The sequence below is a fragment of the Aythya fuligula genome, chromosome 17, assembly GCF_009819795.1.
Source record: "Aythya fuligula isolate bAytFul2 chromosome 17, bAytFul2.pri, whole genome shotgun sequence".
NCBI classification, from domain to species: Eukaryota; Metazoa; Chordata; class Aves; order Anseriformes; family Anatidae; genus Aythya; species Aythya fuligula.
Genome location: NC_045575.1, coordinates 913929 through 941153, shown reverse-complemented (window position 1 = coordinate 941153; position 27225 = coordinate 913929). Strand labels below are relative to the sequence as shown.

At 65.6% G+C, this 27225-nt stretch overlaps 3 protein-coding genes and 1 long non-coding RNA gene across 4 annotated transcripts; 2 read left to right on the top strand and 2 right to left on the bottom strand.

Annotated features, from left to right (window-relative positions):
• Window positions 1-39: 39 nt before the first annotated feature.
• On the bottom strand, window positions 40-13470 carry TPST2 (tyrosylprotein sulfotransferase 2). The gene is made up of 7 exons (XM_032198993.1): window positions 13435-13470; window positions 7662-7734; window positions 4508-5426; window positions 2937-3135; window positions 2170-2220; window positions 1077-1125; window positions 40-255 (listed from the first exon to the last, which is right to left on the bottom strand). The coding sequence occupies exons 3-6, from the start codon at window positions 5341-5343 to the stop codon at window positions 1096-1098; spliced, it is 1116 nt and encodes a 371-aa protein (XP_032054884.1). The 5' UTR covers window positions 5344-5426; window positions 7662-7734; window positions 13435-13470; the 3' UTR covers window positions 40-255; window positions 1077-1095.
• Window positions 13471-13965: 495 nt separating this feature from the next.
• Window positions 13966-16327, bottom strand: CRYBB1 (crystallin beta B1). The gene is made up of 6 exons (XM_032199371.1): window positions 16283-16327; window positions 15570-15708; window positions 15133-15251; window positions 14648-14780; window positions 14385-14527; window positions 13966-14146 (listed from the first exon to the last, which is right to left on the bottom strand). Exons 2-6 carry the CDS (start codon window positions 15687-15689, stop codon window positions 13966-13968), a joined length of 696 nt encoding a protein of 231 aa, XP_032055262.1. The 5' UTR covers window positions 15690-15708; window positions 16283-16327.
• A 1988-nt stretch (window positions 16328-18315) lies between these two features.
• CRYBA4 (crystallin beta A4) lies at window positions 18316-19408 on the top strand. Its single transcript, XM_032199372.1, has 5 exons — window positions 18316-18356; window positions 18480-18598; window positions 18762-18903; window positions 19025-19167; window positions 19261-19408. Exons 1-5 carry the CDS (start codon window positions 18318-18320, stop codon window positions 19406-19408), a joined length of 591 nt encoding a protein of 196 aa, XP_032055263.1. The 5' UTR covers window positions 18316-18317.
• Window positions 19409-20709: 1301 nt separating this feature from the next.
• Window positions 20710-22359, top strand: LOC116496351. The gene is made up of 4 exons (XR_004254007.1): window positions 20710-20865; window positions 21288-21317; window positions 21960-22040; window positions 22340-22359. It is a non-coding gene; the product is annotated as an uncharacterized LOC116496351 (long non-coding RNA).
• The last annotated feature ends 4866 nt before the right edge of the window (window positions 22360-27225 follow it).

Here is a 27225-nt window from a genome sequence, read left to right as displayed (position 1 = left end):
GTGATTAATGAACGCAACCACAGCCCGCACAGGGCCGCGTGTAGTAACACAGCATATATTAATTGACTCTTAAATACAGTCTGTACACGGCCTGCCCCAAACGGGCCCGGCACCGGCACCGGGGGTCCCGGGGGGGGCCCGGGGGGGGTCCCAGGGGGGTCCCGGGGCCGGGGCAGCGCCGCCAGCACCCGGCCGGCCTCCTGCCAGCCTCCTGCCAGCCTCCTGCCACCGCCTCCCGGCGCTGTCCGCAGCAACCTGCAAGAGAGAAGGGCAGCGGGGTCGGGGGGCGGCCCTGGGGCACCCCCCGGTGTCGGGGAGCGGCCCCGGGGTGCCCCCGGCGCGGCCCCCACAGCACCGGGACCCCCCCGAGCTGTCCCCCTGCAGGAGCCCCTCAGGAGCACCCCGAGCTCCGGCTCAGGGCACGCGGCTGCTCCCACCCCCGGCTCCTGTGTTTATTTTGTATTTTTTTGGCCAGAGACTGCTTTGAAATGGAGAGTTGTAAGCGTGTATTTGCAAAGTTCTAAGTGTAAATTTCGGCAAAAAAAAAAGTGCCGCTTATGTCTTAGCACAGAGGCTGCCTGCAAAGAGACAAAGGCATCCGGCCACTGACAGCCGCTCTTGAAGTCCAGGGGAGCAGCCCAGGGCTGCCGAGCTGACAGCAGCCGGGACGGCCTTCGCCTTCCTCCCCATGGCAGCTCAGCACCCCCACAGCTCCCCGCAGCCCCCCACAGCCCCCCACTCCCACCCCTTCCTTCCACAGCCCCCCCTTCCCACAGCCCCGCTCCGTGTTCCCCGCAGGGTGCTCAGTAATAACGCTCCCAAGTGGATGATTGCAGTTCTGCTGAAGGGAGCCTCTTGCAGAGCTCAGGGGAAAAATACAAACTCCTGACAAATCACCTCACGTAACAGTATTGCCCTGAAAACTTAAAGCGACTGTGAAAGAGATCCTGGGCATGGCGAGCGTGCCTGGAGCAGCCTGGCTGATCCACGGGCTCGAGAAATTAAACCAGCAAAATGCCAGCCCTGGAGCAATGCGGGCAGTTTGCATGGTCCCGCATTAAACTACAAGGTCTTACCTGGAAATCGTTAATTTTATTAGTGAGAAGATGATGTGTTCTGCATCACCTAGAACAACCAAGAAACAGAAGATCAGTTTTAAGTCACCACCTGCACTTCCAAGCATTCCCAATGCGCTCCCTGTATCGGGAAAGGGAAGCGGCCAGGACAAAACAGTGCCACAGTGCAGAACCAGGAGCCATGAGACTGGGCCAGGGGCCTGCAGCTTCTCGCTTCCCTCCTGTACGTGCACCACGAACCACACGGGGTGGCTGCTCAGGAACTGCAAGTGACACCTCCTGCAGCGAATACACGCGCGTGCTTGCTCCCCCAGCAGCCCCATTTCCTCACTTTGGGGTTTGGCTGTGTGTGTTTGCACGTGGCAGTGGCAATGCAGATCAGTCTGATTGCGTAAGGAGTCCCCATGCTGAACAGGTCCAACTGGCACCTTTGATCAAAACATCTGTGTGACTCCACACCAACACACCGCACCTCCTGTGCAGGCAGGCAGTGCCTTCTGCGGAGTCAAGTATTTTATTTTTAAGTCTGTGTTTGCTGGCTGTTGGACAGCTCTGCAGTGTAAAAGATGGTCATCAACTGCTCTCAGACACCGCTCTACAGGGAGGGAGCCATGCAGCGTACGTTTGACACTGGAATACAATCACACAGGTACAGGAACCAGAAGACCCACCTCTATCCTGAAATCAGACAAGCAATCCTTCCCTAAACATGGCAAGACCCAGGACAACAACAAAAAATGAGTTTCAGGACAGAAGCAAGGTGGAAGTGTCTCAAAAGAGAATGAAGAACTCGAGTTTGAGGAGTGAGCGCAGAGCTGTACAGCAATAACCCACACACAAGAGCAGAACAGAAAGCACTGACGGGTGAAGGAGCAGGCTCTGAGCAGCACAGAACAACGTCAGGATTTGTGATTGAGGCAGGATGTCAAAATAAAGCTGGGAGGATGGAGGGGGCACAGCAGGAAGGACAGGAACAACACAGCAACCCCAGGAGCACTTCCCCAGCTGGGCTGCCCAGCCTGCGAACGCCCATCAGAGGGAGCAAGGGACCAGGCACCCAGGGCGAAGTGCTCAGATGTGACATGGGACGTACCTGCAGGTGACCTTTCAAGTTGGCTGGAGTTTTATAATCCCCTTTTAAAACCTATGGGAAAGAAAAAAATACTGACCACTTCTTGGACAGCGACTGTACGAGCATCAAGTCCACCCTGCAAGCTGCTGTGTGGCTGGGTACGCGTGGGTGTCCGGGTAGGACCGGTCACCCCACAGCCTGAGAAATTCCCTCTCCAGTAACTGCTGTCTGCGGCTCGGCAGCTCCTTCCTCCCCGTTCTGATCCAGACACGAGTCAATATTCTAAAAAAAATTCTTCTGGTTTTGCCCAGACACTGTGAGTCTCCGGTCACTTTCCTCATGGGACTGCGGGACTGGCTGGCGAGCTCCCTGCAGACACAGCACAGCCCGAGCCTTCTCGAGGGGCCAGACCAGAGTGCCCAGTGCCACCCCCCCACCTCGATAACATTGCCATACGCCACCAACCCCCACGGCTGGGGTCAGGACCGGCGCTGGAGCAGGGAGGGACAGGTCAGTATCTGCCACAACAGAGGAACAAACCCCACCACAAAATCACAGGGAGTGCAGTCGGCCCGAGCCACGCCAGGCTCCGTGCACCGCGTGTAACTGCGAGCCTCCTTGGCGTGACTGCACTGCAACTGCTGCGGCTCCCACACGGAGCAGAGCTTTGTGTCTCCACTCTTTTTTTTGACTCGCTTCGGGAGGCTGTGTGGGTGCAGAGCCCTGCAGTCCACCGCCACGAGCCCTCCCCGTCAGCTCCTGGCCATGCTCCTGGCAGCGACACTCACTCTGTGCGTGTTGTTGACCACCAGCGGGTCCGGGTGGCCGTAGTGGGGCGGGTTGGCGTACGGGTCGTAGCCCAGCCTGGCGAGCATGGGAGCTATGTGGGCCATGTCCTGCAGCACGTCCCCCGGGATGTGCCCGATCCATTTCGATAACGCCTCCATGTTCACCGGCTTGATGACCTGGTCTGTGGATCTTTCTATCCTGGAAGAAAATAAAGAAGAAGGTAAAACAAGGCACTAAAGCTGCTGTCCCTTGGGTTTCGCAGACACGCCGGGCTGACGGAAGAGCCTTCAGCTGGGCCAGCAGCCACCTGCACGTTTTGCTGTCAGGACAAGCGTGTGGCTCAAATGCTGCTCCTGCTGTGAGTGCAGGGAGAGCCCCCACAGGCACTGTGGTGCTGCTCTGGGGGCAGCCAAGGTGCCTGCAGCCCTGGGGCTTGGGTCCCTGCGTGACCGCGCTCACAGGGGCACTGTGTGAGCTCCCGCCTGCCTCCTCGCCTGCTGCTGCTCCAGCCAGACCCCACGAGCACCGTGGCTCCACACAAGCCGCTCATCCTGTGATGGAACCTGGCCACTACACCCGGCAGGACCAGCTCCAACAAGCAAAGCCAGCCACGGCGCCCTGCTGCGCTGCAGACACCGCTCCCCTCCCGCCCTGCCCTGCGTGGGGAGGACAGGACGCCCAGCACAGCCCAGCTGCAGCCCAGGGAAGGCACACCCAGCCCCGCAGAGGCAGTGCCGCGCGCTGGAACGGGTCAACCTGCACAGCGGCTGCAGCCCTGAGCCAGGCGGCGAGGCACGAGGCACACGCAGTGCCACAGCCCCGCTGGCAGCAGCATTTCCACCCCCTCGCTGTCCCCGAGGAGAGGAGCGTCCCCGTGCCCCGCTGCAGCTCCCCACAGCACTGCTCTGGGTGCATCAGGCTGCTGCAGGCCAGAGGAATTTATACAAAGCCCGCTCGGATGGTTCCCATAAACGGCCGATTACATCTTGCTAAGGCAGGCTTTGGCTTCCCTGAGGAAAGGAAGAGCGTTAAAAGACCCAAAGAAGGTGGGCGAAGGCAGGCACCTCCTCGAGCACAGAGATGGGGAGCCAGCGAGGAGGGGCCTGGGTGTGTCTCCACGGGAGGAGAGCATTCGTTGTGTTCTGCAACACCAGCACCAGCGGAATTACGGCATACCACGGCGTGAGTCATAGCAGCACGACTGCAATCACGGCAGGGAGGTTTGAGGATGGGTGGAGAAAAGCCACGTTAAAGAGCTCGTGTTTCTGAGCAAGCAGGTCTTTCGAATTAAAGATCGATGTCACTTCTGCACTGCCAAGGAAGCTGAATAAAAGCCACCCGCTCCTAAAATCCCCGTCTGGCAGGCTGCTCTCTGGGGTACAACAGGCTGCCACCATCAAGTCCTTTACTCAGAAACACAAATCTATAGAACTGGACGTGCTGCAGCTCCTACCCCTAAAAAGCACACGCGGACACAGGCAACGGATCTTTGCCCCCCAGTTTTAGCCCCGACCGGTTTTGTGTAACTAAATACTCCTCGGGAAGCAGAGACCAGGGCCGAGACACTCACTTGGAAAGGGACACTCCGCCGGGCTTCCCTATCAGCTCCTCGTGGTGCAGCACGGCGTCGCTCCAGGAGATGTCCAGGAACTTCATGATGGCGTGCATGGACTGCTCGGGGTGCAGCACCAGCTGCTCGTAGTAGACGGGCAGGCAGCGGGAGCGCCCGATCTCCAGGCACTGGGAGTACATCACCTCGATGGCTTTGTTCCACTTGGTCAGGCAGTCCCGGTAGCTGTTCAGGTCAAAGCCCGCGATCGTCACCTTGCGGGTGATCATGGAGTGCACCGAGGCGCGGCCGTCTCGCACCATCAGGAGGAACTTGGAATTGGGGAAGAGCCGGGACAGGTAGACGGAGGACTTGAGCGTGAAGGGGTCCTTGTTGCACAAATACCTGGCCGGCTCGCCGTGCTTGGCGATCACCTCCAGGATGAAGGCCTGCATGGCCGCGTCCAGCACCTGGTCCGTCACCCCCGCCTCGTCCAGGCGCATCTTCTCGCGGCCCGACTTGGACCAGGCCTGCCGCATCGCCAGCACGCGGGGGATGATGCGGGTCTCCTCCCCGCAGCGCACCTCGGGGTGGGCGTCCAGCATGGCCCTCATCAGCGTGGTGCCGCTCCGGGGGACGCCGCCGATGAATATCAGGGGCATCTCCTTGCTGTAGCGGTACTCCACGTGGTTGGAGTCCATCATGACCAGCTCCTCGTTCTCCGGCCTCATCAGCCGGTGCCTCCTCTTGTTCAGGACCTGCTGGCACTCCAGGACCTGCTGGCCAAGGTGCAGAGTCACCATCAGGGCGACCACCGAGCCCACGGCCAGCAGCACCCGCCTCATGGTCACCCGCATCCTGCTGCGCTCCGCATGGGCTGCAGACCAACAGGCGGCCACGCTTCAGCTTGCGGCTAGCGAGCGTCCGGCCCCGCGGGCATCTGCAAGAGAAAGACAGAGCCGCCGGTGAGCAGGGCTCCTCGGGACGCCCGCGCCACCCCCCGGCTTTCATCAGCCCTTACCTATCAGCACGTCTCAGGGTAGGTGTCTTCTACCCAGCACGTAATTAAAGCACGCCTGAGAGCACGCCCAAAGAGATTACTCGACTGTTTTCTGCACCCAGAACCTCGGGTTTGTGGCTGGAGCAAAGCTCCATGGATGTTTTGGAGAGGGGAGGCCACCACTCGCCCACCTCTGACAGAACTGTTTCCTTAAGGCACCGACCGCCTTTGCCTTCATCCAGTTACTCCTTTGGATTGAGCGTGTGTTCGGGTAGGAGAAAAATCTCCGGCTTTACTTCCACCAACAGGGTAAGGTACCTTTACAGAGCCTGCTCCATCCCAGACCCGATGCTCCCACCCTTCTCCTTCCTTCCAGCACGGGTTCCCTGTGCCCAGCGCACCTCCTTGCTCTCCCTCCCGCCAGCCACCTGCCTCCTTCCCACAATGGCTTTAGTTGTACGCGTGCTGCCACAGGGGAGGGAGAAGGCCGAAATAAAGAGAAAACCAAAAGCATCTCATGCAAATTTGAAGCGCCTGACTCAGAAGAAGCAATTACCCATAGAACGAAACCAGCTGAGAAATTAAACCAATTTCAGGGGTAACGCGCCAGTAACGGCAACGCGCGGTCTGCGTTCGGCACCTGCACCCCAGGCTGACCTCAGCAACGTCCCCGGAGCTGTGCCGTGGTCCCAGGCCAGGTGCCTGCTCCGCGGGACGTGCTGGCAGCAGGCTGCCCGTCCCCGCGGCAGCTCCCAGGAGAGCTGGCACCGTCCCCTGCCTGCCCCCTTCTCCCTCCCTCTGCGAGCGCAGGTTTTGCAATCCTCCTGGGGTCACGCAGGGATTTTGAGCTCTTTGTGCTTACACGGCCTGGGCAGGAGCTGAGGCCAGGGGCGTCCACACACTGCAGCTCCCCAACAAGCATTGGAACAGCCTCAGGAAGGCAGCCTCCCCGCTGCAACCCTCCTGCAAGCGCGCGGTTAGGAGAGGGGCAGCCAGCAGAGCCTGCCCAGCACGGCGCCTGTCCCCATGGCACGGTGCCTGTCCCCATGGCACGGCTCCTGGTGGCACCGTGCCTGCCCCATCCCCATCCCTCCCCTGCCCGCTGCTCCCAGGGCACCTCTCCAAGGCCCGGCCTCGCAGCACCCGGCTGCACTCGCACAGCACCAGGGCCGGACCCGGTGAGGCAGCGCCCGTCTGCCCGGCCAGGTAGGAGCCTTCCCACCCCAGGACCATCCGTGTGGCCGTGCCGCTGCCTGTGCTGCCTGCTGTGAGTGTACCGAGGGTCGGCAGTGCCAGGCACACGGCTGCACCGTGTGAGTGTCAGGAAGCCCAACGCGGGCACGTTGGCTCCGACCACGAGTCGCAGGGAGCACCACGCAGCTCCCTGGCGTTCAGTCAGCACCACGGCACAGCCGAGCCCTGCCCGCTCCGCCCTGCTACCTCGAGCTGCTTCAGTCATGTAAATGAATTCAAATGCTCACCCTAAAAATAATTGCTGAAGGCCGCGGAACCCATTGCGATGCACTGCAGCTGGAGCACTCGGGATTCAAGGCCAACTGGAATAATTAGCGCTGTGCAGACCAAGACAGGCTAATTAGCAGGAGAGATCAGCAGTGCACAAGGAGGCCGGGAGCACAGAGGTGCTCTGTTCTTTGCAGGCTCACAGGGAGCGTTTCCCACCGCCCTGCTCCCTGGCACAAAGGAATTCCCTCATTTTGCTGTGCGGGGGGCAGGCTGGCTGCGAGCCCGCCCGCACCATCCCTCGGCTCCAGGGAACCTGTGTGGGGGCTCCCCCTGCCTGCCCCTGGCTCCCCATGGGGGCACGCGGGGACAGCAGGGACAGCGGGGAGCAGGACAGGGCTGTGCCCGGCTGCAGGCAGCTCAAGGCTCTGCAGGAAGCCGAGGGAGAGGGAAGAAGCGGGCTGGTGGGGAAGTGACAGCAAAGCGGTGACCACCAAGGACACCAGAGGCCCTGTAGGCAAAGCGCCTTCCATATTTTGCATGCTGCTGAGCCATCAATAAGGCTTAGAGCGTTCCTCGCGAGCTGCTGCAAGCAATAAAATATTAACGGAGCATCAGCGAAGGTGTGGGCAGCCGTATGAAATATTCATCCCTCCCCTGCTGGGACCACAGGGGAATCAACCGCTCTGCCAAGAGCTCTCCACGCTGGCTTACCTTCTCCCCGCGTGCTCATCTTGCTGCTAGCCGAGTGTCACGCCGATACCCCCCCAGGTGGCTGCAGAAATACCTAATGGGGAAGAAAAACACAGGGCCGATTTGTTTGTTGGTCACAGATAGGTACGAGCGTGGTTACAAGCACTGCTCTTCCTCCTTGGCACCGTCCCCTCCGCACGCACGCCTCCTGCCCAAAACCTCCCTCCAAGCCCCGGGAGAGGTGGCCCTGACCCCTGGGGACAGCTCTGGCCCTCGTCCTGCCCAGCTGCGTTTTGGTGCTGGCAGAGCTGGGACAGCACAGGGAGGAGAGGGGCGGCAGGACGGTGGCTGCTCCGCACAGGAAACCCGGTGCCCTGGCCGGGAGAAGCCGCAGAGGAGCAGAAGCAGCTGCAGGATCTAAAAGCAGGGCCCAGCCGCCGGACATGGCACGGTTCCACTGCACACAAGTGGCCGGAGCAGCACGGCCCGTCCCAGAGGAAGCAGCTTCAGACTCGCTCCCCGCAGCCTTTGTTACAAACGCAGGAATCAGACAGGAGCCAGAACAGCGCCAGAGCTCCCCAGGCAGCAAGAGCCAAGGGAGCCCAGGGGACACCTCGCACCCAGGCCCTGAAACTCGACGCTCCCAGCAAGGCCACGGGGACGCAGAGCTCAGGACCAGAGCAATGCCACGGAGCTGCCTGAAGCTGAGATCCCCCCGGTGCTGGCTCAAGGCCGAGGGCCAGCCCCAGCCCTGCCGTGGTGCTCCCGGCTGCCCGGCGCAGCTCCAGCTCCTGGTGGCTGCAGGACCCAACCCGCCGGGTGCCCCCGAGGACACGGCGCTGCCCGTGCCTGTCCACGGGCTCTGGAGCAGCCCCGCAGCCCTCCTGCACGCAGCTCCCCCCCGTGTGACGCTGTCCCAGCCCTGGAGGATGTCTGTGAGCACATCTGAAGCGCAGACGCCGGTTGTTATTCCAGCTCCCCGAGAGTCTCCTCCTCTCCTGCCCAGCCGCCTTCGAACGTCACCGGCCCCTCTCTGTTCCTTAGCACTAATTAGGAACAAGAGGGAAACTCCACCCGGCAGGGACGTCGCAGCGGGGCAGAGCCCAGCACATGCATCGCCCTCCTTCCCCACAGTGTCTCCCCACCGCCCACGGGACTCCAGGTCTGGATGAGGCTGCAGGGCTGTGCGGCACCAGCCGCATCCCCGGGTGCAGCCCTGCAGCCCCACGAGCCGTGCAGCCCCACGAGCCGCCTGGTGCACGCGGCAGCAGCGGTTTAACAGCCGCCCCGCTCCGGAAACCCTCCGGCTCTTGCCCTCGCACAGACGCTCACACACGCTTGCAGACTTCCTTCCTGCACCTCCCGCTGCAGAGCGCGCCCAGGCTCCCGCAGCGCCCCTACAGCACCCTGCAGCCTCCGGAGAAGGGGGCGAGCACCAGAGGGGTCCCGCAGCAGGCAGGGGCACTCAGCTCCGAGGGGACACACAGCTCCGAGGGGACGCATTGTGTGTGTGGGGTGTGGGGTGTGATAGCAGCCACTCGTGCTGCTGAAGGCACAGCTGGCGGGGAAGGCACCACGCCGCAGCCCCGTGCAACACAAACGGCACGGCTCAACCGTGCTGCCCATCACCAGGCCCTGCACCACGGGGCTGTGCTGTGCCCGGGGATGCTTCTGCACCGATGAACTCCCCACACGCGGTGCAGAGCTCAAGCAGCCCACCACCAAGCAGCGCTGGAGCAGGACGTGCAGCCCCCCAGCACCAGCTCGCCCAGGGACGGCTGCACCCCAAGCGCAGGCGATCGGCAGCGAAGCGATGTCACGGGGACATTGTGCAGAGCAGGGATGGGTTACAGACAACAAGCACCGTTTCTACAAGAAGCGTAATGTGATCAAAAAATGCCTTTTCTTTTAAATCATTCCCAGAAATGGCTGCTCGTCTTTGCAGCTTCCCCAAAAGCCTGAGGTGGGGCATGGAAAAATTTAGCTCAAATCCTTGGTGCTTCATAAGGGATGAGGAACTGCGAGCGTCCCCGCGGTGCAACAGCAGCTGTGGTCAGCAAAAACACACTAATGCATCTAACTGGCATCTTTGCAAATCAGCAAAACTTAATTACTTAATTGATAGCCTTCAATTAATTCGCAGGCTCTGTGCAGTGCAGGAACACCCTCGGCTGCCGCACCCCAGGCCCGGCCGATGAAGCGTGGCAGCGCCCAGCTCCCGCGGCACAGCGGGGCCAGGCGGTGGGAGAAGGGCTCGGATGTGCAGCTGAAGGGTACTGACAGTGTTCAAATCAAAAAAAAACAGAAAGAAAAAAAAAAAAGAGTTGCTTTCAAGGCACCACGTGACAAGAGCAGCAGTGCCGAGAGCAGGGCGTTTTTGCTTACTAAGGCTGGGGATGTGCTGAAGGCCACAAAGCCAGGAGCATCTACAGGAACCAGAAGCCAACCCCACTAAAAATACAGGGATTTTAGGCCACTTTGGGGTTATGGATCCCTTTGAGAATCCCCAAATAGAACAGAGAGCGCTGTGGCTTGCATTACAGCACCGCCACCCCGGGCACAGCGGTGAGAGCAGCGCGGGGACAGAGCGCAGGCACACCCTGCAGCTCCCCCACCTGCGCCAGCCCCCGCGGGTCCTGCCCAGCGTTCCCTCAATTAAAAGCACCAACATCAATGTGCTGGCCAAAGCCCCAGTGAGGATCCCAGCCCTGCAACCCCGCTGATGACATGCACTCGTTTGCCTCAGGCGCTGACGCCCCCAGCAGCCCAGCTCAGGGAAAAGGAAGGAAAACGGCCCCAAACGTGCTGCGGTGGCCATGGGGACCGGGGAGCCACCTGCCCACCGCCTTGCCCAAGCAAGGCCCAGCCCCGTGTGCTGCTCCCAGGGCGCTCCTCCGAACGGGGAGGGCAGCAGGGCCAGGAGCAGGGCTCGCCGGGAGGACCCACGCCGCCAGAAGCCCCCCCGGCCCACCGGCCCTACGCCCCTTGGCGTGCCGGGACAGCCGAGGGCAGCACCAGGAGCCAGCAGATTTCTGGCTAGCGCAGGGGAAGTGGCTGTTACCACATCTCATTTCACAACACTCGCTGCTTCAGGGACGCTCGCAGGGAGGAAAGCTCTCCTGCTCAGCACCACGCACCAGGGCTGGCGAGCAGGAGCCCCTCGCAGACCCCCGTGCGGTGACGGACGTGGCCAGCGGGCAAAGCGCAGCCACCGGCCCTCGCCGGGGAGCATCCGCGGTGCACGAAACCAGGCCAGCAGCTCGGAGCCTCAGAGGGACCTTCCTGACGGTTAATCAATCCACAGCTCCCATTCACAGCTCCTCCGTGCCCACGGCTGTAATTACATTGTGGTTATTCCCACGGGGGGCAGAGCCAAAGCCCCACAGGCACCCCAGAGGACTGGGGCTGAGAGCTCACGGACTGGCACCTCCGCTGCTCCTGCTTCGCCCCCACACTCACTCCTGAGGCTGCTGACACCAGGAGGAGCAGGAGCAGGGCCCGGGGCAGCACAGTTCACATGCAGGCAGTTATTCCTTCCAGGCTGCGTCCTGGCGGGCTGTGCAAGTGAAACCAAAAGCACCACAGGTTGTCCTGCAGCGAGCTGCAGAGGGACCGGCGAGGGGAGAGTCCTGCTGCCGAGGGCAGGGGTGTGCACGTTCAGGCTCCAGCCTCGCTGCAAACCTGGCTCCGCACTCCCAGCGCTGAACAAAACATTCCCCACAAGTGTGGGTGGTCAGAGCCTGCCATGCAACGGGGAGAGAAAGAAATCAAAGGAACTGCTAGAAAAAATACCGAGCATCTTCAAAAAAATATTTTCCAAGTCCCCGTGCCAAGCCGTCAGTCTTAACGAGCTCCATTCCTGCACGCACAAAGATCAGGATCTGCAGAGTAAAGGTTGTTTCTACAAGAGAAACCCCAAAACCTCAAATTTGCTTAAGAAACAAAATCAAAATATTTTATTTCCCTATGAAGCAACACCAGCCATCCCTGGCCCCGAAGGCACCGAAGGAGGAAGGTGCGGGCAGGGGGCACCGGCTGCAGCCTGGCCCCGACCCCAGCCCCGTGGGGGTGCGCAGCCCCCCTCACACAGGCGCAGCGCCCCGCTGCCACCCAGCAGCTCGGGCAGCGCCCAGAGCCCGGGCAAATATCTTCTGCCAAGGCACGGCCCAGGAGGGGCTCATCTCGTGGCACCGTGGATGGATGAAAATGGGAAGGGGCCCTTCTGGGATGGCTGCCCCGTGCTGCCAGCAGGAGCAGGACAAAGCCTAGAGCCTGCCCCATGCAGCTCAGGGCTGCAGCCCCCAGGCCCAAAGCGAAGGGCTGGCGGTGGCTGCAGGGCAAGCACCCAGGCGCTGGGTGGGAAGCAGCCCTCCCCCTGCCCCGAGGGCACCCGCTGAGCAACCTGCTGCTGGCAGAGCTCCCCGGGGCCAGGTCCTGCCCGCCGGGTGGGTGCCCCGCAGCTGGGCTGCACCACAGGGACAGAGCCACAGCCAGAGCGAAATTAAAGCACCTGGGGATGGGGCAAAGCTGCTCCCGCAGGCCCTGCCTGCTCGCTGCCTGCGCTCGCAGGGCTGTGGGGTTTGGAGCACGGCGAGCTCTGCTAAGGCAGGAAGGAGGCTGAGGCTTGCTGCGAGCATCACAGATTCGTCAGGAGCCATCAGCGCAAAACCACCTGCTGGGGGCTGCCTCCTTTCCCCAGAAACGTTCCTGACAGGCTCCGCGCTTCGCAGAGCTCCCGCATCCCACACATCCCTACAGGCTCAGCACATCTGTAACGCAAACCGCCCTGGGGATCAGCTGCTTCACACGGCAGCAGGAGTTACTGTGCGTGAGACCTGCAGGCAGGGAGCAGCAGCAGCAGCCCCACGGCCCTTCGGGGGGGCACGCAGAGACTGCACCCGGGGACCCCACAGCAGCTCCCAGTGCTCCCACAGCTCCCAGTGCTGCGCTCAGCCCCGAGCCGTCCCCAGGCACACGTTGGGGCATCACTGCCTCACCACGAGCCCCTGGTGCCCAGCAGCTCTGGGTGCTGCCCAGCTCCCACCCCGTCTGGAGCAGCAGGGAGGGACGGGGCAGGGGCACACGTCCAGCACCGTGCGGGTGGCAGCGATGCCCGGGCCTGGCTCACTCCTGGCTGCAGCCCCGGGCACAGGGCACGGCGCTGGCACCACACCTCTGATGAGCCATAAAACCCCCATAAAACCCCATAAACCCCATAAATCCCCGAGGCCTGCAGGTTTGCTCGTGCAGGTGCTGCGATGCCGTGGGGAGGGCTGCGGGCAGCTCCCGGCCACAGCTCCATGGGGAGCGGGCACAGAGCTCCGGGACCGACCCGCGGCCGCCCACCGACCCCCGCCCCGGCCCCCGCCTGCCCGGGGCTCGCACCCAGCCCCCGGGGGGGGCACGGCCGAGGGGCAGCCGGGCCCGGTGCGCGGTGCGGGGGGGCTGGGGCTGGGGGGGGGGATGTGGGGCAGGGTCCACCCGGTGCGCACCGTCCCCATCCCGTCCCCATCCCGTCCCGTCCCCATCCCCGGGGGCAGGGGGACGCGGTGCGGGCAGGGCGCTACCGGCAGCGCGGGGCTGCGGAACGGGGCTGCTCGGGGCTGCGGGGCTCGGCGCTGCCCGGCCCGGTGCGGGCTGCCGGGGGCACCGGGCACCGGGTACCGGGCACCGGGTACCGGGTACCGGGTACCGGGCACCGGGTACCGGGCACCGTGCACGGCCGCCCCCCGCCGCCGCCGCCCGCTCCGTGCCCGCCGCCCCCTCCCTCTCCCTCCCCCCCCCCCGCACTCACCGCTCCCGTTCCCGTGCCCGTGCCCGGTGCCGGTGCCGCCGGCGGGGACGCGGCGACGTCACGCGCACGAGGGGCCGGGATCCCCGCGCCGCCCCGCTGCGCATGCGTCCTGCGGCGGGGGGGGGGCGCGGGAACGGGCACGGGGCGGGCACCGGCACCGGCACCGGGAACGGGCACGGGAACGGGAACGGGAACGGGTATGGGCACGGGTATGGGCACCGGTACCGGCTGCCGGCCCGGCCCCGCCGCCCGCCCCCCCCGCGCCTCCCCGCGCCGTGCCCGTGCTCCCCGGGGGGCGCTTGTGCCCCGCGTGTGTGCGTGCAAACGGCGTGCACGGACGGCGTGTGCGGGGCGGGGGCGCGGGCGGCACCCGGCACCCACCGCACTGCTCACCCTGCACCCAGCACCCATCTCCCAGCGCCCCCCCCGCAGCTGGCAGCACCACCGGCACCGTCTCACTCTTTATTGCCCCCGGGCCAGGCTCCGCTCAGCACCGCGGGGCCGGGGCCGCCCGTTTTGGGTGGGGGGCGCTCAGTCGGAGGGGGCGGTGGGGCCGGGGCGGGCGCCCCTCTGCTCCCACTGCATGTCCCTGACGCGGCGGATGGACTGCAGCTGCGGCTGGAAGGCGCACCACTCGTTCCAGTGCCTGAAGTCCCCGGTCTCAAAGAGGTACTGGTAGCCCCGGTACCCCGGGTACTGGTACCCGACCCAGCTGCGGGGAGAGCACACGGGCGTCAGCCGCCGAGCTGTGAACCCACCAACAAACGTCCCCACCACGGAACCCTGCCCGGGGTCCCCGCTGCCCGGCTGTGCCCCGCTGCCTGCGGGACACCCCCTGCACCCAGGAGGCAGCACGCGGAGCCCCCCGCACCCAGGGGTGGGCAGGGAGCAGCCCAGCACCAGCGGCCCGTGCGGGTGCAGGGAGCTGGGGGAGCTGCAGCCCGGCTTACGTTCCACTGGGCACCTTCACGCTGCCCACGCGGTCGCAGAAGCCGTAAGCCCAGAGGCTGGGCACGTCGTCCTCCTGGATGTCCATCTTGTTGCCCTTGAAGTCAGCAGACTCGTACAGGCAGATTTTGTGGTCCTCAGCCTCCTGGGGAGGACAGCAGGGAGGCGCTGGGCTGGGTGGCCGGTGCTCACAGTGACCGGGCACCGCGCGGCACGGACACAGCCCCAGCCCCAGCCGGAGCCGGCTCCTTCCCCAGCCACTCACCATCCTGATGGGACGCATGGACATGAAGCAGTCGCTCCGGTAGCTGCTGGACCAGGTGTCCCAGCGAGGGTACTCACCCTTCTCCAGGACAAACATCTCCCCGCGCATGTTGGCTTGCTCGTAGGCCACCCAGCTGGGGAGAGGGGCAGGGAGGCGCGAGGGGTCAGGCTCCTCTCCTGCTCCACCAGCCCGTGGGGCGGCCGAGCTGGGCTCCCAGCACCCGAAATATCCATGGGTGCCAGGACCGAGCCCACCACCCTGTGCCTGCCTTTCTCCCAGCCCATGGGGGGTCAGGAGCTCACACACCCCTGGGCACAGTGACTGCTGCTCGGCCCCAGCAGCCAACCCCGCGCCCACCGCCCTTGTCACCGGGGGGGGGGGGACAGGCGCTGTGCCCAGCTGCAGGAGATGCCCACACATCACCCTGCACCCCTGGGCCATGGTGTCCCCACGGGCACGGGTCCCTCGGGGGCAGGGTCACTCACGGTCCGGAGCTGACAATGACGCTGCGCACCCGCTCGAAGCCGCAGTCGGCCAGGTTCAGGCACTCGGCGGTGAACTCCATCTGCCTGCCCTGGAAGTTCTCCTGCTCGAAGACAGTGATCTGGGGGCAGAGGGAAGGGCTCGGGCAGGGCACGGGGCCGCGTGTCCCGGCACACCGAGGTCCCCCCCGACAGCCGCTCCCTGCTCTGGGTGCCGCGGCCACGCCGGGGGTCCCCGTGCTGGTGCCCCCGCAGTGGGTGCAGCCGGGCTGGGATGGAGCTGTGGGGCCAGGGGCTATACCTGCACCGTGCCCCCTGTGCCTGGCACCGTGGAGCTGTCACGGGGCACCCTCACAGCTCGCCCCTCGTTTCCAGCCCTGATGCAGCTCCCCAGCAGCACCCCGGCATTTTGGTGCTGTGCGGGGATGTGCGGGGCTTACCCGGAAAGCTTCTGCGGCGGGCTCCTCGCCCTTGCTGTTGGTGACGGGTGTGGGGTCGGAGGATGGAGCCGGTGCCTTCTCCTTGTCCTCCGCAGCGGCGGTTTTCGTGGTCTCAGACATTGCAGTGGTCAGCTCAGGTCTGGGGGCAGAGATGCCAGCCGCAGGTTAGTGGGGGCACGGCCGTGGGACACCCCACCCGGCCCAAGGGACGGTGGCGTTGGGGTGGCATTGGGGTGGGGAGGGGCGCAGCGTGGGGTGAGGAGCTGGGGGCTCCCCCAAGCAGGCCGGGCAGAGGCAGTGGGTCCTGCATGGGCAGCAGGAGGTGGCACTCACCACGCTCCCCTTCTGTGCCCAGGAGAGCCCCCAGCATGGTCTCACCGTGCGGGGGTGCCCTGAGCTCCCCGCTCCCACTCCCTGCCCTCCCCAGGGCCTGATCCTGCACTGGGGCTGTCCCGCACGGGTGTGCGTGGGGCGGGCAGGACGCACCCCCCTTTGTGTGTGGACCTCCCAGGGGCACCCCGATGGTGGCACCATGGTTTAGGGTTATCCAGCAGCCCCCACAGAGGGCAGCGGGGTGCCAGAGCTCTGTGATGGGCTCAGGGCGCTCCAAGCAGTGGCACGGTGCTGGGCACGGACGAGCCCCTGTGTTTCTCTCTCCCCCCCTCGGGACCAGCTGGAGCCAGTGCTGCAGCGCGGGCACTTGGTCCTCTTACCTGGGCAGCTGCTGCTTCTTGTTGGAGTGAGCGGGCTTGTGTTTCGGGGTGCAGCGGGGCCCCCACTTTATAGCCTGGCAAGGGCAGGCCCCGGGCGGGCGCACAAAGGAAGTGCGAGCTCATCAGTGTCTGCGCGGCCGCCCCGTCATCACATCCCGCACGGCGCTGGAAGCCTCTCCCCGGCCCCGTGCCCAGCTGCTGAACCCAGCACTTTCCTTTGTGCCCGCGGCACAACAGAAGGCCTGACCGTGCCACTTTGCAGCGTGCTGGCACCCATGTGCCCACGCAGGGCATATATAGCCCCCGCACACGGACCCGCACCGGCACCCGGCTCCAGCACCCAGCTCCAGCAGTGCCACGGCTGGGCATGGCGCACCAGCCCCGTGCCCTATGGCTGGCCCGAAAACAGCCCCAGACCTGCCCCGAGCCCACCGCCGGGGGCAGGAGCCCAGCCCGGTGCTGGCACCAAGCTGGGCAGAGCCGGGGATTGCTCCCAGCCCCCCCTGTCCGACCCCCGGCTTTTGGCACAGGGAGAGCTCAGCCCTGGGGGCAGCGCCTGCAGGTTCCCCAGCCTGGCTTTGCATTAACCCTGCCCTGGGTCAGCCCGTCTGCTTTCTCACTTCCCCTCTGAACTCCACTGATCTCACTTTAAACTTCCCTCTGTACCGGCCAGCGCCCGAGTGCTCTGCCCCGAGGATGCCAGGATGCCAGACTTCACTGCTTCAAAATGCTTCAAGAGCTGCTCCTGAGGTTTTCCCCTGGAGATGTGCAATCAAAGCCGACACTTTCTGAATATCTCAGTCCCTAAAAACAGCCTTCTCCTCTGAGGATGCTCCAGCTGGCCAGCCCGTGCCATCCCTGCCTGCCAGCCCCACTCGTTAGCGAGTTTTCAGCACATTCAGCACGTGCCGTGCTCGTTCCCTACCGCTCCTACTCCTACAGCTCACTGGCACCAGGTCCCACGCTGGGTTCCAGCGCCGCGGTGCTGTGCCAGCCCCCGGCAAGGCAGGTGGAGGGGCGGTGGGTGCCGGGAGGGTGCTGAGCAGCGGTGCTGGTGCCCCTGCAGCACCCGGGCACTTGTCTCCTCCCTGTTCTGTCAAAGACTCCAAGGCTCCTGGTGCTCCTGCCGCCGTGCCAGCACTCAGCACGGGCAGCAGCAACGCCCCGAGCGGCGCGCTGAGCGCGGAGCCCCACGCAGGGGCTGCCGGCCGCCGTCCCCTCCTTCCCCCCGGGGGTGAAGTGTTAACTCGCAGCCACACGGCTCAGCTGCACCATCAGGGATGCTTCCCAAAACACCAAGCATTCATCGATCTCTCCTCTCCCTGCATTTTTATCGGCCGCCCGCCGTTCCTGCAGCAGCACGGCCGGGTGCACGCGGTGCTCCCGTACCTCCCGGCACCCCCAGGGGCAGCTCCCTGACCTCACGGCAGCCAGCTCTCGTGGCTCTCGGCTTTCAATTTGCATTCATTTTCATGTTTGTTAGACGTATTTCTATTTTAAGTTGCATTTGCTGCCTCTCAGAGCTGCCCTGGCCCCTGGGGAGAGCTGCTCTGCCCCACCACGGACAGCGAGCTCCTCCACACACAGTTTTGGCCTGCTGCCCTGCACTGCATTTGCCAAATGCCCATGGTGCAGACAGGCAGGGACACCTCTGGTCATGGTCCCAGAAGAACCTGGAGCAGGGGAAGGGCTCCCCTCGGGAGCAGGGCAGGCTGCAGCGCGATACCCCAGCTCCACAGGTCTGGGGTCACTGGGAGCCCTGGTGCCCCCACTCTCCAGCCTCTCCGCAGCCCTGCCTTTGTTCCTCCCGGTCCCTCCTCCCGCCGTGTGCTGAGTTAGGGCTTTCCATAATGCCCTCCCGGCCTGGCTCTGTCTGAAGCTATAAAAACCCTGCCCCAGGGCTGCCGGCCGCGCCACCTCTCCGTGCGCAGCTCCTCACCCCGGTAAGCGCAGGAGGCAGCGCGCGGCCCCGGGGCCGGGCAGCGGTGTGCCAGCAGCCCCGCACCAGCCTCATCTTCTCCTGCACAGAACCACCATGAGCCAGCGCCGCAGGATGGCCTCCGGTCTCTGGAAGGTGCGGGAGGCCGGGGAGGAGCAGGAGCAGGGGCTGAGCCCCGCGGACACCCGGGCACGGGGGCGCAGTGGCTGCTGGGGACCTCTGCGCCTGCAGCGCCTCTGATCCGCCCGTGCTCCCCAGATCGTGGTGTGGGACGAGCCCTTCTTCCAGGGCAAGAGGCACGAGTTCACCGCCGACTGCTACAGCACCCCGGAGCGCGGCTTCAGCACCGTCCGCTCCTTCAAGATCGAGAGCGGGGCGTGAGTGCGGGGCGGGGGGCTGCAGGGGCAGGCGGGGGCACCGGGCGCCTTCTGCCACCCAAACCACGCGGCTGCCTCCTGTGGGGAGCGCTGGGGGCTGCCGGGGGCGCTGGGTGCTGGGGGCGCTGGGTGCCGCGGGGCGCTCACCCCACCTCCCCGGCAGCTGGGCAGGCTTCGAGCACTGCGGCTTCCAGGGGCAGCAGTTCGTGCTGGAGCGCGGTGAGTACCCGTGCTGGGAGGCGTGGAGCGGCAGCAACGCCTACCGCGTGGACAGGATGTGCTCCTTCCGCCCCATCGCCTGCGCCGTGAGTAGGGCCTGGCACGGGGCTGTGCTGGACCCCCGATGGCCCTGGATGGGCAGAGGGCAGGGGGCAGGGGGCAGGGGGCAGGGGGTGGCCGTGCCCACGCGGTGCCCTCTCGCTGCAGGACCACCGGCGCAGCCGGCTGATGCTGTTTGAGCACGAGAACTTCCAGGGCAGGAGGGGGGAGCTGAGCGATGACTGCCCCTCGCTGCCCGCCCTGGGCTGGGGCAGCAGCGCCGTCGGCTCCTTCCTCGTCTGCTCCGGCGCGTGAGTAGCGGGGGCAGCGGGACCCGCGGCACCGGGCGTCTCCGGCCCCGTTGCGGTGCCCCCAGCCCTGAGACGCGCTGCCTTCTGCTCCAGGTGGGTCTGCTCGCAGTACCCGGGGTACCGCGGCTTCCAGTACCTGCTGGAGAGCGACAGCGGCGCCGGCGAGTACAAGCACGTGCGGGAGTGGGGCTCCCACGCGCAGACGGGCCAGGTGCAGTCCATCCGCAGGGTCCAGCAGTGACCGCCCGCGCCACGGCCACCCGGCCCCGGCCCTGTCCCCATCCCTCGGGCGCTGCCTGCCCGGCGTGGTGCCGGCACCAAAGCTCAATAAAGCTCCGTTGTACGAGGCGGTGCGCTCGCACTTGGGGGAGGCGTGCAGGCTGTGTCACCGCGGGCGTGCTGTTGAGATGGTGCCATGTGCCCAGGCGGGGCAGGGATGGATGGGGGTCTGTCAGTCTGTCCTGCCATGGCACAGCCACCTACCTGTCCCTGTCACAGGCAGGCGAGGCCCCTGCCCAGCTCCCGCAGCAGTGGGGTGCAGTGGGTGTCCCTCGGCCCCACCAAGGTGGAGGAGGACACTGTGGGCACCACTGAGCCTGGGCAGGAAGGTCCATGGGGTCTGGCAGGCCCCAGCAGCACGCTGTGCACCCGTCCTGCACCCACGCACACCCCCACACCCCTGCACACCCCCATGCACCCCACCCCCACGTACACCCCCGTGCGCCCCCAGCAGTGCAGCCCCCCGCTGCTCCTCCCAGCCGCTGAACCCCTGCTCTGGCAAGCAGGAAAATGGTGGCCAGCTGGAGCTGGAAGTGTGGCAGGAAAAAGCTGGTTTGGAAACGTTTCTCATTTCAGAAGCACTCTGCAGAAAAAAAAAAAAAAAAAAAGGTTTGGTGTGATTAAAATGTCCCATTCCTGACATTTGCAAAAGAAAGACCACCCTCGGAGACAATGCTTCCCGGGGACAGAATTCTCCTCGCAGGACACAACAATTAAAAGGACAGAATGGAGGAAGACCAGACAGCTTGGGACGGGCTGAGGGAAACCCTGCGGCTGCCCCAGGACATCTGGGGCTGTCGCTTGCAGGAGCTGGTGCCCGTCCCCTGGGCATTGGGGACGGTGGGGACAATGCCACGTCTGGGGGCAGCGCAGCCGGGAGCAGGGCCAGCAGCTGCTGCTGGGACCAGCCCTGTGCTGCTGGGCCCCCAGGGACCCCCAGGGACCCGGGACAACAATGAGAGGGACCAGGGGCTGCAGCTGGCTCCGGGGGCTCCGGGTGGCTTCGGGCAGAGCCAAACCTGCCCGTGCTCCAGACCCACGGTGCAAAGGGCAGGGCTCTGGGGGTGCCTCTCCAGCAGCCCCCTCCTGCCAGGCACAATCTGGGGGGCTCCACGCCCCCCCCCCCCCCCCCCCACTCTACAGGGCCACCTTGTCCCACGCCCAAATCACCGGTGGCCACGGTGCGGGTGAAGGTGACTCGGCCACGTTTCCAGCATGAAAATTGGGTGGGAGCTGCAGCATCCTCCTGCGCCGTAGGTAGGGCCGTGGCGGCGGCGGGGGCTGCGGGGGGAGGAGTTATCCCCGCGATGTCTCGCTCGGGGATCCTCTCTGGAAGGCTCCAGCACAAAGGAGCCGTGCGGCGGCCACGAGCGAGCGGAGCCTGCCCGTCCCCGAGCCCGGCCACCGCCTGGAAATCAGGTAAAGCCACCCTGGTGTTTCTGCGCTCTGCTGGATGGAAACCCGGCCGCTCGCCGGGCGCTGCCGTGTGCCTGGGGGGTGGGGTGCAGCCCTGGGAGCCCCCCCCCTGGGGTGCGATGCCCCCATGCACCCACTGCTGCGGCACCGCTCCCGAGGAGCAATGCTGCAAGTCCCACAGCAATCCAGAAATCCTCCCCCAGAAATCCTCCCCCAGAAATCCTCCCCCCCCGGCTGTGAATCCTCCCCAGGCCCTGCAGCAGCCGCCAAGTTCTCAGCAGCGCTGCGGGGCCGGGGGTGCTGCTGTCCCCCCCCCCCCCCCTCCCCTTTGCCAGGGCGGCAGCAGCCCCCTCCCCAGCACCCCCGGTACCACCCCTGCTAACTGCGGCACCGCCTGTTTGTATTTTTTTATTTTTTTTTTCCAGAAACCTCATCAAGAATAGGGCTCGAGCCAGGTAAATGGATTCTTGCCTAATTTTCCGTGCTCCCGGAAGGAAGTTAGCCAAAATGATGGGTTACTTCTTTGTCTAGGACCCACCATTTTCTCCCCAGCCCGGTGATTTTAGGTAGGGGCTCTAGAGGAGGGGCTGGGGCCAGCAGCCCTCCCCCTGCAGCCTTAGCCCTTGGTGCTGCCTGCTTTTGGGGAGCCATTTTCTCCCGCTATTGTTCCGCCGCCCTTTGTGCGCGGCACACCTCGCCCTGGGGGCAGGGGGGCGCCCCCAAACCAAACCCTGCGGCAGCCCCAACCCGCAGGACCCCCCCCCTCACCCCTATGGTGGGCACAGCAGACGGAGGGGGAGCATTGGGGCCGGGGTGGGGGCTGCAGGGAGCGGGGTTCGGGGGTCCTGCTGCGGGCAGGGGGAGGCGGCAGCAGCGTGCCCACCGCGCTCAGTGCCCGCTGCCTCCCCGCTCCTGCCGTGCTGCAGTTTGTGGCCCCGCGCCCTCCCCCTGCCGCCAGGGGGGCTTCGTGCCCGTGAACCCGGGTGCTGTGCCTGGACGCCCAGGTGCCCCCGCCGGTGCTGCGCCTTGCTCTCTTGCTGCGTTGGTTGCTTTCTTTTGCAGCTGCTATTGACTGACTGAGGTCTGTTCACACACAGTCCCCTGCGCAGCCTCCGCGGCGGAGCAGCCAGGCAGGACAAGGGGACATTGCACGGCGCTCCCGTAGCCGCTGACGACAGGTAGGACCCCCGGGGTGGGGGGGGATTGTGGATGTTCCTCAGTCCTGCCCGGCCGTGGCAGCCCCGTGCTCGCCCACACCCCGAGATTTGGGACAGGTCAGTGCAGCCGCAGTGCGCCCCTGCACTCCCTGCACACCCCGAGCAAAACCCTCACCGTTCCCCCAGGCTTGGTCCATGGGTTCACCCCGTCCAGGGGCTGCCTCTATGGGGGGGGGGCTGCATCTCCGAGGGGTGCCCGATGGTGGGGAGGGGGTGGATGCTGCGCTGCCAGGGCTCTAACAGCATCTCTGCTCCCCCAGCACCGCCAGCCCCGGGGCGCTGCCCCAGCTCCTGCCCGGCCGGGCTGACCCTGCCCGAGGGAGCCGGGGCACAGGGAGCTGCCAGCACTGCCAGCACGGGGACCCCGCAGCTGCCCGGCCCCGGAGCTGTCCCACCCCGCACAGCCACCCTGTGACAGCCCGGCCACCGCGGGGACACAGCCGAGGAGACGGCGGTGGCGGTGGCTGAGGACGCGGGGCTGCCTCCTGCCAGGTGCTGGGGCTGGTGCAGGGCAACGGGGAGGGCATGGGCAGGATGAGAGCCGCCCCCCTCCCTGAGCGTAACAGGGGAAGGGGAAGGGGACGGGCGAGGAGCTGGCTCGGCCCCCCAGGAGGACACGATGGCCAGAGCCAGAAGGGCCCCCCGCCAGCCCCAGCAGCTCTGCCCCATCCCTCTGCCTGTCGGCAAAGCCCTGCTGCTTTCGGCAAGTGCCCCGCACCACTGCTGCCTTGTCCTGGTGAGACCCTGGCTCTGCACTGGGGGCATTTTGGGGAAACGCCAGGTTTCTGGACCAGCCCGGAGCCTCAAGGGGAGCAGGGCTCAGCGCATCCCTCGTGGGGCCGTGCGGGGATGGCAGCACCAGGCATGTCCCATATGTGGCTGCAGCATTCGTGCTGCTGAAGGGCCCGAGGGGGCACACGGCCCCTGTGGGATGAGGGCACCTGGGGGCGACAAGGGGCAGAGGGTGCCTGGGAGCCCCTGCCCAGCCTTGTCTCACTGCTCAGCACGGGCTCAGCACCCGGCCCCACGGAGAGGCGGCCTCTGACGGGGAGGGGACGCGGTGCCAGGGCACATTGCCCCCACCCAAGTCATGGTTTTCTCTGCCAGCCCTTCTCCTCCTCCCTCCGTGGGCTGGTGGGCTCGCTGCAGGCCCCAGCGGATGCCTCTGCAGAAGCCCTGCCCTTGAGCTGCCCCTGCTTGGAGCCTCCCGATGCTGAGGCACAGGCCCAGCACTGCCGGGGCTGCCTCCTTCTCAGAGCCCGTCTCATCCTTGCTGGTGCCAGGGCCAGGCAGCACGGCTCTCAGGGCAGCGCTGCTCGGGGGGGTCGGGCGGTAGCGGCAGGTCCCGCAGAGCGCTTTGTTCAGGAAGGTTCCATCACGCAGACCGAAACGCCCACTGACACCCTCCCAAACCTCGATCCGGTGGCAAAGCCCCAAAACGCCTCCTGCTCTAGGACGCTGTCACCCCGCAGGGCACTGCGTGGCCATGGGGGACTGAGCGGGCCTGGCTGTGCATGCGTGCGCCCTGCTGCGTCGGTAACGCACTAACCAGGGCCCCCGGCCCCTCGCGGTGACTAACCCACTAACCAGCCCCGGCGCATGCCCTACTAACCGCTCCTGTCTCACCTCCCACTAACCACGGGCAGCCCGCGCTGTCCTTAAAGGGGAACGGAAAAGCTGGGTAAGTACGGGGTGCTGCGGGGTGCTGCGGGGTGCTGCGGCACGGCACGGCTGCGGGAACGCAGGGCTGGGCAGCGTGGCACCCCGGTGGGCAGCACAGGGCAGAGCAGGGCAGCACAGAGCAATACAGGGTGGGCAGCCCAGGGTGGGCAGCGCAGGGTAGCCCAGGGCAGTGCAGGGTGGGCAGTGCAGGGTGCCCACAGGGGCCGCTCGCTGCCGCAGGGGGGTGGCGATGCCCAGGGCCCCGTGGGGGTTCTGCTGCTGACTGGCAGCCCAAAATGGTTTTATCAGCAGAAGCTTTTCAGTTCCTTTTTAAGCCAGTGGATCTCTCTGTCACTAACACATTCCTGAACTGGATTAAACAAACTAATCGTCGCTGCTTTTCTCTTCGTTTCTCTTGCAGTTTGTGTGCTCTCTAAGTAGGACCGGCGATGCCACGCTTCTCTTACTAACCGCCTGCACTAACCCTGCCGTTCTTGTTCCCTATTGCTACTAACAACTGTTCTTTGCACTTTAACTCTGGTGCTGTTCATCTTGGCAAATGAACAGCGGCCTCCTGCCTGCCCAGGGGACTCGTGGCCGCCGGTGCTGCCGAGCAGCGCTGCTGCCCCGGTGCCTCCTGGAGGACAGTGCTCGGGCTGTGGGGCTTCCCAAATTTCCCCATTGGCCTTCTGTCTTCTGAGAAAACCACTTGGTTAAACGAAGAAAAGATGTCGAGTGCAAATAGAAAAACGCCAAAGCTGTTAACAATTGGCAGTGGCCATAGAAGTGCAGCAAACCCAGTTTGCAGAGATGCCCCCCAGCAGCACCATTGCCACGAGTCCCCCAGCACCAGTTCAGCTGTCACGGGAACGGCCCCGTGCTGCCGCCCTGCATCGCTGCAGCGGGTGCAGGTGCTCCCCAGCTCTCTTCACCCCCTTTGTCTCTCCACAGTTTGCCTCCTGCCTTGCTGCATGCGGGAAGCTGTTGCCAGCAGCTGGTCCTAACTAACATGAGGCGCCGGGGCCGGGGCTGGCCACGGGTTGGTGCTTGGAGCATCCTCCCAGCCACTGACACGGCCAGGGGACAGGCAGGGACAGGGACAGGGACAGGGACAGGGACGGGGACAGGGACAGGGATGGGGACAGGGACAGGGACAGGGACAGGGACAGGGACAGGGAGTGGGACAGGGAGTGCCAGCCAGAGGCACTCCGCTCTCCACCTGGCAGGGTGAGGGTACTGCTAATGCTGGGGCTGGTCGGCAGCCCCCGCTTTGCTTCCATAGGTCCGTAATTAGGTAAAACTCCTGAACGAGCACAGGTCCTGCTGAGGTGGAGGCTTGAGGACCCCCCTGGGTGGGCACGCGGGGTAGCGCCGTGCAGCAGGACACGGCCCTGCAGGACACCAGGGGCACGGCGCTGGGCCGAGGGGATGCGCTCAGCAGGGGCCAGCACCCAGCTGCAGCTGCTCCCTTTCTCCGTCCCCAATGGTTTTTGCTTGTGCTCACTGACCCGCTGCTGGTGACCTTCAGAGGTAGCCCCAGCCTCTCGGGTGCACAATTTGTGGCCAAAGCACCCTCGGGCAGGCGGCTGCCGGCCTCCCCATTAACCCACTAACCGTGCCCCTCCCCTCCTCAGCGACACTGGGGCCAGGAGGAATTTTTGGGCTGATGCCGACGTGTTGAGTTGAAGAGGGTGCCTGCCCCTTCTGGACCCGGGGGTGGTGCTGAGGGGTTCAGGAGTCGGCTCTGCAGGTGGAACAGAGGAGCGGGGATGGAGAAGGAGCAGGGGGCAGAGGAGGGCAGGAGGAGGAGCGGGGTCCGGCACAGGGCAGGGGTCCCCAGCAGGTTCCCAGAGCCCTCCAGCCCAACCCCTGCCCAGAGACCCTCCCGGGTGGGTGACCAAAGGCTGCGCCACCCGCACGGCCCCGAGGACACCCACAGGGGCAGCCAGTGCCCGCTGTGCCCCCCCTGAGGGGACGGGGCTGCTGGTGCCCGCTGGGGGGCTGCTCCCCTGCATGGCCACCCCCTGAGCAGAGGAGGGCAGCGGGTGACAGGGGTGTCACAGAGCAGCCCGTGGCTCCTTCGCTCTGCCCTGTCCCCTCAGGAGTCCCTGTCCCAGCTGGGAGAAGTCTGTCCGTCTGTCTGTCTGTCTGTCTGTCCGTCCATCCCTGTTTGAGACCCTCCTGAAGAAGGGTGGTGACCAAGAGGGGGTCCCAGCAGGGATGGGGGCGGGGGTCCTGGCTACAGCGCCTGGCCCTGGGGTGCCCCAGCCTGCCCAGAGCACACCGGCCGCGGGCTGCCCCTCGCCTCGGGGTGTGAGATCCTCACCCCCTGCATCACCTCCCTCCTGCCCGGGCTGTGGTGTGCCCAGTGCCTCGCAGGGCCCATGGGTGGGAGAGCACCGGGGCTGGGACACCGGGTGCTGGGGCAGGACACATCCCTGAGAGCCCCCCTCGGTGCCGCAGGGTCCCCCACGGTCCTGCAGCGCCGCGGCTCTCGGTGCTGGCATGGGGCAAGGGCGCTCCGGGGTCAGGGCTGAGGGGCCGAGGATGTCCTTACTGCCTGTAATGTCTGCTGTGAACATGGCAAGTGTGCAAACACCTCGTGTGTGGTGTCTTTGTGGGGCGGGGGGGACTGGGGATGCCGGGGGGGGATGTTCTGCCTCCCACCCCTCCCCTGGGGGTCCTGGGCAGGGGGCGCAGGCGCCAGCCCCCAGCTGCTGCAGCCGCAGGCCAGGGGTGCTCAGCAGCTCCCTCACCCCATGGGGAGCAAAAGGGGTGCTGGGCTGATGGGCATGCCTGGGGGGCACTGGGGGGTGTCCCAGGACAGAGGCTTTGTCCCACAGTGAATGGGGCAGGGCATGAGAGGGTGTCACCTCCCCCAGCACCGACAGAGGATGGACCTGGAGCGAAGAGACACCCAGCACCCCCAGCACATCCCCAGCAAGCCCAGCACACCCCCAGCACACCCAGCGCCCCCCCAACACCCCCGGGCAGCCCCGTGCCGGGTGCGCTTCAGGAGCTGGCAGCGGGCGCAGCCCCGAGCCCTGCTCCAGGAGCCCCCCCCCGGCACCCGGATCGCGGCTTTTGGAGCCGAGGGGGCCGCAGGAGGTGCGGGGGGAGCCGGGGTGCGGGGGGAGCCTGCCCAGGGACAGCCCACCCGGGGGTGCGGGATGCGGGATGCGGGCGGCAGCAGGTGGAGCTCGCGCTCCAGCGAACCCAGCGCGGGGAGCACGCACCCAGCCCGCACCCAGCACGCACCCAGCCCGCACCCAGCCCGCACCCAGCCCGCAGCCCCCCGGCCGTGCCGGGCAGCGGGGGGGGCACCCAGGGGCTGAGCGCGGCCGGGGCTCGGCGGGGTCCTGGGGGTGCGCCCAGCCCCGAGCCGGGAGCTGCGGGGGGGGGGCACGGGGACACCCGGTGCGGGGCACACGGTGTGGGACATCTGGTTTGGGGACACCTGCTATGGGGCACCTGGTGTGGGACA

Excerpts from the sequence above, each read along its gene's own strand:
- TPST2 (XM_032198993.1), bottom strand. The coding sequence starts at position 5,343 with ATGCGGGTGACCATGAGGCGGGTGCTGCTGGCCGTGGGCTCGGTGGTC. Across the intron at positions 3,136-4,507 it reads GGCGGAGTGTCCCTTTCCAA|GATAGAAAGATCCACAGACC; the intron begins GTGAGTGTCTCG and ends ATTTTCTTCCAG. Across the intron at positions 2,221-2,936 it reads TGGTCAACAACACGCACAGA|GTTTTAAAAGGGGATTATAA; the intron begins GTGAGTGTCGCT and ends TCTTTCCCATAG.
- CRYBB1 (XM_032199371.1), bottom strand. The coding sequence starts at position 15,689 with ATGTCTGAGACCACGAAAACCGCCGCTGCGGAGGACAAGGAGAAGGCA. Across the intron at positions 14,781-15,132 it reads GTCATTGTCAGCTCCGGACC|CTGGGTGGCCTACGAGCAAG; the intron begins GTGAGTGACCCT and ends CCCTCTCCCCAG. Across the intron at positions 14,147-14,384 it reads GTGAAGGTGCCCAGTGGAAC|CTGGGTCGGGTACCAGTACC; the intron begins GTAAGCCGGGCT and ends CTCTCCCCGCAG.
- CRYBA4 (XM_032199372.1), top strand. The coding sequence starts at position 18,318 with ATGAGCCAGCGCCGCAGGATGGCCTCCGGTCTCTGGAAG. Across the intron at positions 18,599-18,761 it reads TTCAAGATCGAGAGCGGGGC|CTGGGCAGGCTTCGAGCACT; the intron begins GTGAGTGCGGGG and ends CCTCCCCGGCAG. Across the intron at positions 18,904-19,024 it reads TCCGCCCCATCGCCTGCGCC|GACCACCGGCGCAGCCGGCT; the intron begins GTGAGTAGGGCC and ends CTCTCGCTGCAG.